Below are 13,021 nucleotides of genomic sequence, written 5' to 3' on the forward strand. Positions count from 1 at the left end.
GACAGAGAGAGACGCGCACAGACAGAGAGAGACGCGCAGACAGAGAGAGAGACGCGCAGACAGAGAGAGACGCGCAGACAGAGAGAGACGCGCACAGACAGAGAGAGACACGCACAGACAGAGAGAGAGACGCGCACAGACAGAGAGAGACGCGCACAGACAGAGAGAGACGCGCACAGACAGAGAGAGACGCGCACAGGCAGAGAGAGACGCGCACAGACAGAGAGAGACGCGCACAGACAGAGAGAGACGCGCACAGACAGAGAGAGACGCGCACAGACAGAGAGAGACGCGCACAGACAGAGAGAGACGCGCACAGACAGAGAGAGACGCGCACAGACAGAGAGAGACGCGCACAGACAGAGAGAGACGCGCACAGACAGAGAGAGACGCGCACAGACAGAGAGAGACGCGCACAGACAGAGAGAGACGCGCACAGACAGAGAGAGACGCGCACAGACAGAGAGAGACGCGCACAGACAGAGAGAGACGCGCACAGACAGAGAGAGACGCGCACAGACAGAGAGAGACGCGCACAGACAGAGAGAGACGCGCACAGACAGAGAGAGACGCGCACAGACAGAGAGAGACGCGCACAGACAGAGAGAGACGCGCACAGACAGAGAGAGACGCGCACAGACAGAGAGAGACGCGCACAGACAGAGAGAGACGCGCACAGACAGAGAGAGACGCGCACAGACAGAGACGCGCACAGACAGAGAGAGACGCGCACAGACAGAGAGAGACGCGCACAGACAGAGAGAGACGCGCACAGACAGACAGAGAGAGACGCGCACAGACAGACAGAGAGAGACGCGCACAGACAGACAGAGAGAGACGCGCACAGACAGACAGAGAGACGCACACAGACAGACAGAGAGACGCAGAGAGAGAGACACACAGACACAGAAACGTCAATTTTACATTTCAATGACAACAATGTATATTTACATCATCATAGAACCATAGAATGCCTACAGTGCAGAAGGCCATTCGGCCCATCGAGCCTGTACCAACATTTCGAAACACCATCCTACCTCGGCCCAGTCTCCTGCCCTTTCTATGTAACCCCACCCAACCTTTGGACAGTAAAGGGGCAATTTAGCGTCACCAATGCACCTAACCTGCACATCTTTGGACTGTCGGAGGAAACCGGAGCACCCGGAGGAAACCCACGCACACACGGGGAGGACGTGCAGACTCCACACGCTCTATACACACACAGTTACCCAAGGTTGGAATCAAACCCGGGTTCCTGGCGCTGTGAGGCAGCAGTGCTAGCCACTGCATCACGGTGTAATGTAAATTTAAAACATTCCCAGAGTGTCTAACAGGAGCGTCATCAAACAAAATATGGTACTCAGTCACGGGAGGAGATATTTGGATAGTTGACCAAACCTCTGGACAAAGGGGCACGTTTTGGCTGATCGGAGAAGAGGTGGACAGTGGAGGGTTTACAGGGGGAATTCCAGAGTCTGGGTGGCTAGGAGCATGGCCACCAATTGGGTAGAAATTAAAATCCGGCATATTCAAAAGTTGCAGAACTGAAGGAGATCTCGGGAGAACCTACACCCACATTAAAAACCTCTGTCCACCTGCAAATCCCACCTGTAAAATTTGATTTCCCGTTAATCATTTTGTCACGGGTTTACATCCAATTCATTGAAGCTTATGCCCACATTCAGAATTTGATCGACATAAATTGTACCATCTGACCTCTGCATTTCTGTGAATCACACAAAAAAACTCTGAAATTCTTTTCTTTTGCGGTTTTCTCCACCAGTAACTGAAATTTCTAATGTCCAAAATAAATGTAAAAAAGTGACATGTTCCACAATAATTCACGGATTAAATCTATCCACCAAATTGTCGTTTATCACTCTCAAACTGCATTCGAATGCCCCCCGCCCCCCTTCCCCACTGCCCGCCCTCGAAACAAGAGGCTGCAAAATCTCTTTTTTTCCTTTTGTTCTTCCTTGGGATGGTGGCGTCTCTGGTTGGGCCAGCATTTGTTGCCCACCCCTAATTGCCCTTGAACTCAGCGTCTTGCTGGGCCATTTCAGTAAAGAGTCAACTATATTGTTCTGGGTCTGGAGTCACATGTAGGCCAGACCGGGTAAGGACGGCAGATTTCCTTCCCTAAAGGGCACTAGCGAACAAGATGTTTTTTAAAAAAAACGACAATTGATGATAGTTTCAGGGTTACCGTTTCAGGGTCACCGTTACGGAGGTCAGTTTTAAATTCCGGATTTTACTCACCCAATTGAAATTTCACCAGGGGCTGCAGTGGGATTTGGACCCATGTCCCGAGAACACATGCCTGGGCCTCTGGGTTACCACAAAACCCCCATCCCCGACTCCCCTGCCAAATGCCACCCGAGGGAGCAGACTGCGACGGGCGAACCAAGGTGCCAAAGACCGCACCCCTGACTGTGCAGCACTCCCTCGGTACTAGCCCTGGGGAATAATCAGCAAGGGATTAGAAGGGTCCCCAGTCGCTGGGGTGGGATTTGAAGCCAGGTGCCCCAGGAGGAGGAGGCAGTGCTCCCCCACTGGACCATGGCCAAAGTCGCAAGGAGCGGAAGAACGCAAAAAAAAAATCTAGATGGTACCTGGGGTTTGAGAGATACCGTTGACCAGTTTGGGGGTTTCAGCCTCGTTCGGACAGTCTTCCTCCTCCTCGCGATCAGCATCACCGTTTCTGCTGCTGGCCACGTTCTGGGTCGAACTCTCTGCATTCCCGTCCTCCTGCCCCGCACTCCCTTTCTCGTTTCTCTTCTTGACCTTTTTAGATTTGAGTTTGGAACAGTTGGCCCTTTTCTTGTCCATCTCCGCCGCCTTTTTTCCTGATTTGAAAAAGAACATTTGATATTCCTCCATCTGACATAGGAACAGCAATAGGCTATTCAGCTGCTCGAGCCCGTCCTGCCATTCAATGAGATCATGGCTGATCTGTTGCGTTACTCCATTTGCCTGCCTGTGGCCCATACCCCTTAATATCTTTGCTTCACAAAAATCTATCTCAGATTTAAAATTTACAACTGTTCTCGCTTCGACTCCTGTTTGTGGGAGAGAATTCCAAACCTCTACCACCCTTTGAGTGACAAAGTTCTTCCCAACATCTCTCCTGAACGGTCCAGCACTAATTTTTAGTTTAAGGTGAGGGGAAAAGTTTAAGGGAGATATACGTGGAAAGTTCTTTACGCAGAGGGTGGTGGGTGCCTGGAACGCATTGCCGGCGGAGGTGGTAGAGGCGGGCACGGCAGCATCATTTAAGATGTATCTAGACAGATACATGAATGGGCAGGGAGCAGAGAGATACAGATCCTTAGAAAATAGGCGACAGTTTTAGATAGAGGATCTGGATTGGCGCAGGCTTGGAGGGCCGAAGGGCCTGTTCCTGGGCTGTAACGTTTCTTTGTTCATCAAAATTAGCCACTGACCAAACCACTGCTCAGCAGCGGGTCATGTGTACAACGTCCAGACCAGTGCTTGGGAACAGGAAGTGGCCATTGAGCCTCTCAAAACCAGCCCTGCCATTCAATGAGTCATGACTGATCTCCATTTCCCCGTCTTCCCTCCGTATCCCTCGATGCCCTCGCCAAATAAAAAAACCTCGCTCTTAAAAGTTCCAATTATCTCTCTGGGAATTTGGGGAGGGGTTAAAGAGAATTCCAGATTTCTACTTCTTTAGAAGAAGTCGGTAAAGCGTTTACCTGAGTTCACTCCTGAATAGCTTGGCAATAATTGCAAGATTACTGGGCGGGACTGTGAAGTCATCGACTCCGATCCACACGGGCGTCCGCATCAAACACTCCAGCTAGGAGCAAGAGGAGGCGACTTGGGCCCCTCGAACCGGCTCCACCATTCAATAAGGTCACAGCTGATCAGATGTAACCTCAACACCATATTCCCGCTGACCCCCTGGTAACCTTGTTATGGGCCAGGGTTTAGAGAACCCCAAAATGTGTCATGGAATTCACCTGGCCCACAACTTTTACTAGATTGTGGTACGGGGAGCACACGGCCCTCTCTACACGTGTGGGACAGCAGAAATGGAAAAGTGTTTTTTAAAGCAAAACAATGTTTATTCTATGAACTCAAGTTAACCTTTTTAAAACATACAGTGAACATCTTAGCAACCATCAATTCAAAGATAACCCCCAAAGAATACAACACTAAGTAATCCTTTCAGCTTTCCTTTTAACATCCATAAGACTTAAAACACCTTTTACCAGAAGCACATCAGGTTAAAGCCACTACTGTTATTAGTTTAAAATCACCAGGATCGATTTACAGTCTCTAGATTAGAGAGAGAGATTCATACACCTTCTGGCTGTGACTGCAGCTATCCAGCTCTGAAAACGAAACTAAAATACACCCTGCAGCAAACAGCCTAAAACGAAAGTAAAAAGCTGACTGACAGCCCAGCTCGACCCACTCTCTGACATCGCTGCAGTAGTAAACACCCATTTCTTAAAGGTACTCTCACTACAGATATTTATATACACACCCATTTCTAAACACCCATTTCTTAAAAGGTACCCTCACATGACAACCTTGCACTCTCTTGTTAATCAGGAATCTGTCCAGCTCTGCCTTAAGGCTGCTCAACGGCTCTGCTTCCGCTGCCTTTTGAGGGAAAGACTTCCAGAGACGCTCTACTCTCAAGAGAAAAAAAAAATTCTCCTCCTCCGGGTCTTAAATAGACAAGCCCTAGTTCTAGATTCTCCCACGAGAGAAAACATCTTCTCCACGTCCACCCTGTCGCTACCCCTCAGGATCTTGTATGTTTCAATCAAGTCGCCTCTTCCTCTTCTAAACTCCAGCAGATACAAGCCTGCACCATCCAACCTTTTCTCATAAGACAACCCAACCACTGCAAGGATTAATCTAGTAAACCTTCTCTGAACTGCTTTTAAGTCAATATTTAATCCTTCAATCAGCATCCCTGAAACGGTTATCACCACGTTACTGCTTGTGCGGTCTCACTGTGCGCACTTCATAATATTTAATCTTTATCATTGTCACACTAGGCTTACATTAACACTGCAATGAAGTTACTGTGAAAATCCCCTCGTCGCCACATTCCGCCGCCTGTTCGGGTACACGGAGGGAGAATTCAGAATGTCCAATTCACCTAACAAGCACGTCTTTCGGGACTTGTGGGAGGAAACCGGAGCACCCAGAGGAAACGCAGACACGGGGAGAACGTGCAGACTCCACACAGACCGTGACCCAAGCCGGGAATCGAACCTGGGACCCTGGAGCTGTGAAGCGACAGTGCTAACCACTGTGCTACCGTGCTGCCCCGAGCTGCACTTCCGGCGTTACAACAAACATACTTCATTGGTTGGGATGCTCTGAATCCGTGAAATTTTGCGGGAAAACTTTGCACATAAAATTGAAGACGGAAACACCGTCCGGAAGTTCCAAAAGACACCATGATAAGGATGATTGAAAGAAGCGGCAGTCAGTACCTTTAGGTGGTCGGGTGTGTTCCTGTTTTGAAACCTCCCACAGCCGCACCGTGAAGTCATCGCCTCCTGTCCACACGGAGTCTGCATCGACTGGAGACCACTGCACCCCAAACAGCCTCCCGACATGTCCGCGGAAGTTACACAAAGGCTCCTCCTTGAGGACATCCCACACCTGCAAAAACAGGAGGAACGCATGGATTTCACAAAAGGGAAACTTGCAACAGGGAACAAAGCCCGCTGTACGAGCCGGACAATGTTCCGATCGATTCTGCAACCCCCACAGTCCACACACTCTCTTCATGGACCTTCCGATACTCACTGCACCCGGAGTTCGGTTCGGAGCGCCGCACTCGAAGGCTTTGGGTCGAGTGCGGAAAAGATTCACGGGGACGCTCCAGGGATGGGGGGGGGCATCGGTGAGGTGGACAGATTGGGAGAAACTGAAGCCATTCCCCTTGAAGAGAAAAGTTCGAGAGAAAATCTGCTCGTGGGGTCTGCACAGGACAGGCAGAGAAACTTTTTGTAATTGGTGGAAAGTCAGAGGACGCAAATTTCAGGTGATTGACAAAAGAAGCAATGGCGACAGCGGCACGAGGAAAACATTTTTCACACAAGTGGATAGTTTGTGGACCGCGCTGCCCGAGAGAGTGTGGGGGAGGCAGATACAATTGGGCATTTCAAAAGGGAATTGAATAACTATCTGAAGAGGCTTTGCAGGGCTACGGGCAGTCAGCCAGCACGGAACGGATGGGCCAAATGACCTCCTTCGATGCAGTAACCATTCTAATTCTATTCGCTGAATCTCCTCCTGCAGCCCATTTACATTCTCCTAACAATTGTGAAATCAAAATTGCTTATTGTCACGAGTAGGCTTCAATTAAGCTACTGTGAAAAGCCCCTAGTCGCCACATTCCAGCACCTGTTCGGGGAGGCTGGTATGGGAATCGAACCGTGCTGCTGGCCTGCTTTAAAAGCCAGCGATTTAGCCCAGTGTGCTAAACCAGCCCCGTTATTGTTAAGCCAATAATTATTGTTAAGCCAATAATTTGGGATCACGGTAAACTACAAAACCTAGGAAACACAGCAGGCGGAATCGTCCCTTAACTCGGTGAATTTATTGTTACTGAGTCAGCACATCTCTGCTCAAAATAATGGGCACAGTACGAAGTCTTACAACACCAGGTTAAAGTCCAACAGGTTTGTTTCGATGTCACTAGCTTTCGGAGCGCTGCTCCTTCCTCAGGTGAGTGCAGAGGTCTGTTCCAGAAACACATATATAGACAAATTCAAAGATGCCAGACAATGCTTGGAATGCGAGCATTAGCAGGTGATTAAATCTTTACAGATCCAGAGATGGGGTAACCCCAGGTTAAAGAGGTGTAAATTGTATCAAGCCAGGACAGTTGGTAGGATTTCGCAGGCCAGATGGTGGGGGATGAATGTAATGCGACATGAATCCCAGGTCCCAGTTGAGGCCGCACTCATGTGTGCGGAACTTGGCTATAAGTTTCTGCTCGGCGATTCTGCGTTGTCGCGGGTCCTGAAGGTCGCCTTGGAGAACGCTTACCCGGAGATCAGAGGCTGAATGCCCTTGACTGCTGAAGTGTTCCCCGACTGGAAGGGAACATTCCTGCCTGGTGATTGTTGCGCGATGTCCGTTCATTCGTTGTCGCAGCGTCTGCATGGTCTCGCCAATGTACCACGCTTCGGGACATCCTTTCCTGCAGCGTATGAGGTAGACAACGTTGGCCGAGTCGCACGAGTATGTACCGCGTACCTGGTGGGTGGTGTTCTCACGTGTAATAGTGGTATCCATGTCAATGATCTGGCACGTCTTGCAGAGATTGCCATGACAGGGTTGTGTGGTGTCGTGGTCACTGTTCTGAAGACTGGGTAGTTTGCTGCAAACAATGGTTCGTTTGAGGTTGCGCGGTTGTTTGAAGGCAAGTAGTGGGGGTGTGGGGATGACCTTGGCAAGATGTTCATCGTCATCAATGACGTGTTGAAGGCTGTGAAGTAGATGACGTAGTTTCTCCGCTCCGGGGAAGTACTGGACGACGAAGGGTATTCTGTCGGTTGTGTCCCATGTTTGTCTTCTGAGGAGGTCGGTCCGGTTTTTCGCTGTGGCGCGTTGGAACTGTCGCTCGATGAGTCGAGTGCCATATCCCGTTCGTACGAGGGCATCTTTCAACGTCTGTAGATGTCTGTTACGCTCCTCCTCGTCTGAGCAGATCCTGTGTATACGGAGCGCTTGTCCATATGGGATGGCTTCTTTAATGTGTTTAGGGTGGAAGCTGGAGAAGTGGAGCATCATGAGGTTATCTGTGGGTTTGCGGTAAAGCGAAGTGCTGAGGTGACCGTCCTTGATGGAGACGAGTGTGTCCAAGAATGCAACTGATTTTGGAGAGTAGTCCATGGTGAGTCTGAATGTTGGATGGAACTTATTAATGTCATCGTGTAGTTGTTTCAGTGATTCTTCGCCGTGGGTCCAAAGGAAAAAAATGTCATCGATGTATCTGGTGTATAACGTTGGTTGAAGGTCCTGTGCGGTGAGTAGGTCCTGTTCAAACTTGTGCATGAAGATGTTGGCGTATTGGGGTGCGAATTTGGTCCCCATGGCTGTTCCGTGCGTCTGGATGAAGAACTTGTTGTCGAAGGTGAAGACGTTGTGATCCAGAATGAAGCGGATGAGTTGCAGAATTGCGTCTGGAGATTGGCAGTTGTCGGTGTTGAGTACTGAGGCTGTTGCAGCAATGCCGTCGTCATGGGGGATGCTGGTGTAGAGTGCCGAGACGTCCATTGTGACGAGGAATGTTCCTGGTTCAACTGGTCCATGGGTGCTGAGTTTCTGTAGGAAGTCCGTCGTGTCGCGACAGAAGCTGGGTGTACCTTGTACGATGGGTTTCAAGATGCCCTCAATGTAGCCAGAGAGGTTCTCACACAGGGTCCCATTGCCTGAAACGATAGGGCGGCCTGGTGTGTTGGCCTTATGTATTTTTGGGAGGCAGTAGAGATCTCCAATGTGGGGAGTACGTGGGATGAGAGCACGTAGGGTGCTCTGAAGATCTGGATCCAAGGTCTTGATCAGTCTGTTAAGTTGGCGGATGTGTTCCTTGGTCGGATCTGCGGGTAACTGTCTGTAGTGTTCTTGGTTGTTCAGTTGTCGGTATACTTCTTTGCAGTAGTCCGTTCTGTTCAGTACGACAGTGGCCCCCCCTTTGTCTGCTGGTTTGATGACGATGCTGCGGTTGGTCTTGAGAGCGCGGATGGCATTGCCTTGTGCTTGGGTGACGTTCGGGGCTGTCTTGTGAATGCGACTGATGAATCTAGCATTGACACGACTCCTGACGGCTTGAGCATACACGTCGAGTCTAAGGCAGCGGCCTTCCGGAGGGGTCCAATTCGACTATTTCCTCTTTGGTTGCCGCACCGCAGATCTCTCTGTCTGCTGTTCCGGTTCATTGGTAGTCTGCTTGGGTTCGTTGTTGGCCTCTTGGGGTCTGTGGAAGAATTCCCGGAGCCTCATTCGCCTGATGAATTCCTCCGTGTCTGCCGCGAGACTGATGGGGTCCATTTTGGTGGTGGTGCAGAAATTGAGCCCTCTGCTGAGGACTTCGATTTTGTCTGGTTGAAGGGTGTAGACTGACAAGTTGACAATAGATTTCCCTGTATTGTTTTCTACTGTGACACCGGGGGTGGCTTGGTTGCTGCTGGTGGTGATGCCAAGTTTCCCTTCCAGTCGGGGAACACTTCAGCAGTCAAGGGCATTCAGCCTCTGATCTCCGGGTAAGCGTTCTCCAAGGCGGCCTTCAGGACGCGCGGCAACGCAGAATCGCCGAGCAGAAACTTATAGCCAAGTTCCGCACACATGAGTGCGGCCTCAACCGGGACCTGGGATTCATGTCGCATTACATTCATCCCCCACCATCTGGCCTGCAAAATCCTACCAACTGTCCTGGCTTGATACAATTTACACCTCTTTAACCTGGGGTTACCCCATCTCTGGATCTGTAAAGATTTAATCACCTGCTAATGCTCGCATTCCTAGCATTGTTTGGCATCTTTGAATTTGTCTGTATATATGTTTCTGGAACAGACCTCTGCATTCACCTGAGGAAGGAGCAGCGCTCTGAAAGCTAGTGACATCGAAACAAACCTGTTGGACTTGAACCTGGTGTTGTAAGACTTCGTACTGTGCTCACCCCAGTCCAACGCCGGCATCTCCACATCAAAATAATGGGGTTGATTATTTTTTTTAAAATATAAATTTAGAGTACCCAATTCATTTTTTTCCAATTTAGCCCGGCCAATCCACCTAACCCACACATCTTTTGAGTTGTGGGGGCGAAACCCACACAGGCACGGGGAGAATGTGCAAACTCCACACGGACAGTGACCCGGAGCCGTGATTCGAACCTGGGACCTCGGATGGGGTGGATTATTAAATGCCCTCTGAAATGGCCGACCCAGCAGATTGTGGGTAATTAGGGATGGGCAATGAATGTTGGGCCAGCCAGTGACACCCAAAAGCCAGGAATGTATAATGGGACACCAAGGAAACCTGGCGTTATTGTAAATTGTTGACAGTTAAAGAGTTTTCTGTTGATACAAACGGCTTGTCAGTTTTAAATGTGGCCACGTGAAGTCACGCAGTCGGAAAACGCAAGCTACTGAAAACAAAATACACCCAAGGTTCCCTCAGCAGCGACCTCCAGCTCCCCTCACTGGCGAGGTCAGCAAAACCACTCAACTCTCCCCAATCCAGCATCGGCAGCCGATCCCTTCCCCATCGATGGGCCTTCTCTGCCCTTGGGACACCCACCTCAACACCATTGTGGGAGCAGCAGCGCAAAGAACAACATAGCACAGAGGGAGGCCATTCAGCCCACCTTGCCTGTGCCAGCCCTTTGGGAAAGAGCCACCTGCAGGTCTCGAATGCAAGCAGTGGCCCTTCAATCGTTCACTACGCCGGCCAGACCTGGAGTCACTGTGAGCAGTTCCAGGCACCACAGCTGAGGAAGGATTTACTGCCCTTCGAGGGAGCGCGGTGTAGATTTACCAGAATGATACCTCGACTGCAAGAGTCAAGTTACCAGGAGGGATTGAATAAATTGGGCTGCATTCCCTGGAATTTCAAAGGTGACTTGCTCAAAATAAGGGGACTGATCGGGTTAAAAGGAGAAGTTATTTCCGCTGGATGGGGAGTCTAGGACTAGAGGGGCAGCGGCTAAAAATTAGAGCCAGGCCTTTCAGGAGTAAAATTAAGAAAATAAACGCTCTGTTCAATGAGTGCAAGAAACTCTTCCGTAAACAGCAATTAATGCTAGTTCATTTGTTAATTGCTAGCTTTTTGTAAGCCAGAGGTATTAAGGGATATGGGGCGAGTGGCTCCCGCACATTGCAATGTTTCTATTTACTCCCCCGCTCTTTCGCTAGAAGATCATCCAAGGCGCAGGAGCAGAAGTAGGCCATTCGGCCCATCGAGTCTGCTCCGCCATTCAGTGACATCATGACTGATCTGCTGTGACAATCCTCAATTCCACTTTCCCGCCTTATCCCCATAACCCTCGATTCCCTTACTGATTAAAAATCTGTCTCTCTCAGCCTTGAACATAGTTAACGGCCCAGCCTCTACGGTAAAGAATTCCACAGATTCACCACCCTCTGAGAGAAGAAATTCCTCCTCATCTCTGTCTGAAATAGGTGACCCCCTTACTCTGACATTCTGCCCTCTGGTCCCAGGCTCTCCCACTAGAGGAAAGAACCTCTCAGCATCGTACAGTTGGGGATCTAACCCCCTTTTCAAAGTTAGAATTGAATCTGCGTTCACTGCCCTTTCAGGCAGCACCTTCCAGATCTCACGTCACAAGGGAAAAAATCTCTCCCTTCAACTCACGTCCAGTCAATCACCTTAAATCCCGGGGCTGGTTTAGCACAGGGCTAAATAGCTGGCTTTTAAAGCAGACCAAGGCAGGCCAGCAGCACGGTTCAATTCCCGTACCAGCCTCCCTGAACAGGCGCCGGAATGTGGCGACTAGGGGCTTTTCACAGTAACTTCATTTGAAGCCTACTTGTGACAATAAGCGATTTTCATTTCATTTCATTGGTCATCGACTCTTCTGCCGCTGGGGACAGTTTCTCCTGATTTACTCTGGGTTGCAGCCGTTCAGGAAGGCGGAGCATCACCCCCTTCGCAAGGGCAACTAGGGATGGGTAACAAGTAGGGATAGCCAGGGACATCTCTTGAATGAATAAAAAAAACTCTCATCATAAACCTTCATGATCTTGAACCTGGCTATTAAATCTCCCTTTAACCATCGTTTAACTTTAACCAATAACCGAGTTCCCTAAACCCGGGAAGCATTCCGGTAAATCTCCACCCCACTCTGCCACGGTCTTGACACCCCCGCAAGTGGAGGGAGGTGGCGCCTCCTGCAGGGCGATTAGGGCTGGATGATAAAACACCACCCTCGCCAGGGAACAGCATCCTGTGAAAAGTCTTATAAAGTTTCAGCACTGCCTTTGTTTTTCCAGACTAACCGAAGCAGTAGGTTACCTGGGCGGTGCCGTCGTAACAGGCGGACACCAGCATCGCGTCGTGATGCGGGCTCCAGGCCAGGCTGGTGACCTTTGCGGTGTGCCCTGCCAGTGTTCGGAACGGTTCAGTCACCGTTATCGGTGTGGCCGGAGGATCCTCTGAGAGACACACAAAAGCAAAATAATGGACTTTAAAAAAAAAAAAAATTAAAATTGCAAAGCAAGCAGGGTTGTTGAGGAGGAATAACTGACCTAAAATCAGCGAGGCACTCGCGGTAACTGAAAACCTTGGGGCTTATCGGAGGCAAGGCCATGGACCAAAGGGCCCTGCAGCTCACTCACGCTGCAGCTATGTTTCCCACGCAGCAAGGTGCTGTCCAGAAGATACTGGGCGGAATTTAATGGAAACGTTTGAAAGGTAATTTGCGGCGGGTTTTTCAGGGAGTTGCACACTGCTGTTCAACGACACTCACGTCACCTTGATGGGACCTGGGGAGTTTCTCACCAATTCAGACCGTACTTGGAACGGTTTTTAGCACCGGGGAGCTGAGCTCAGAGATCAGGCCGCCATTTTGTAAGGGGTGTCCCCCCCCCCCGATCTCCAAGTGAGCTTGTACCCCCACCCTTGGGCAATATCAACCCCCCCACCACATGGGCAGTACCCCAGAACCCCCAAATGAGGACACCTTGCTGTGGGGCCCGGGGGGGGGGGGGGGGGGGGGGCATTCGTCAGGTCCCCCCACATCCACTTACACGCCCCTCCCCTTCCAGGACCCCCACCCGTCACCCCACTGCAACTCCCAGAGGCCCCGATTTACCCGCACCCCCCCTCCAAACAGCCCCCCCCCCCCTCCTTCCATGGGCATTGCGCCCCCCCCCCCGACAAGCCCTGACCCTTGGCAGTGCCACCCTAGCATCTGGACACCCTTGCACTGCCACTCTTGGCTGATGACTCCAATTGTCAAATAGCTGGCACATGCATAAACGTCTGCCCAGTGGACAAT

The 13,021-nt window shown here is 50.4% G+C and overlaps 1 protein-coding gene across 1 annotated transcript in view; it reads right to left on the reverse strand.

Annotated features, from left to right (window-relative positions):
- gemin5 (gem (nuclear organelle) associated protein 5) overlaps positions 1-13,021 on the reverse strand; it is an 87,910-nt gene that overhangs the window by 41,222 nt on the left and 33,667 nt on the right. The window contains exons 14-16 of the mRNA XM_072512741.1: positions 12,037-12,176; positions 5,481-5,652; positions 2,613-2,846 (exon numbers count right to left, since the gene is read on the reverse strand). Of these exons, the coding sequence (XP_072368842.1) occupies positions 2,613-2,846; positions 5,481-5,652; positions 12,037-12,176 (546 nt within the window). The remainder of the gene's footprint in view (positions 1-2,612; positions 2,847-5,480; positions 5,653-12,036; positions 12,177-13,021) is intronic.

Source organism: Scyliorhinus torazame, chromosome 7 (assembly GCF_047496885.1).
Source record: "Scyliorhinus torazame isolate Kashiwa2021f chromosome 7, sScyTor2.1, whole genome shotgun sequence".
Taxonomy (NCBI): domain Eukaryota; kingdom Metazoa; phylum Chordata; class Chondrichthyes; order Carcharhiniformes; family Scyliorhinidae; genus Scyliorhinus; species Scyliorhinus torazame.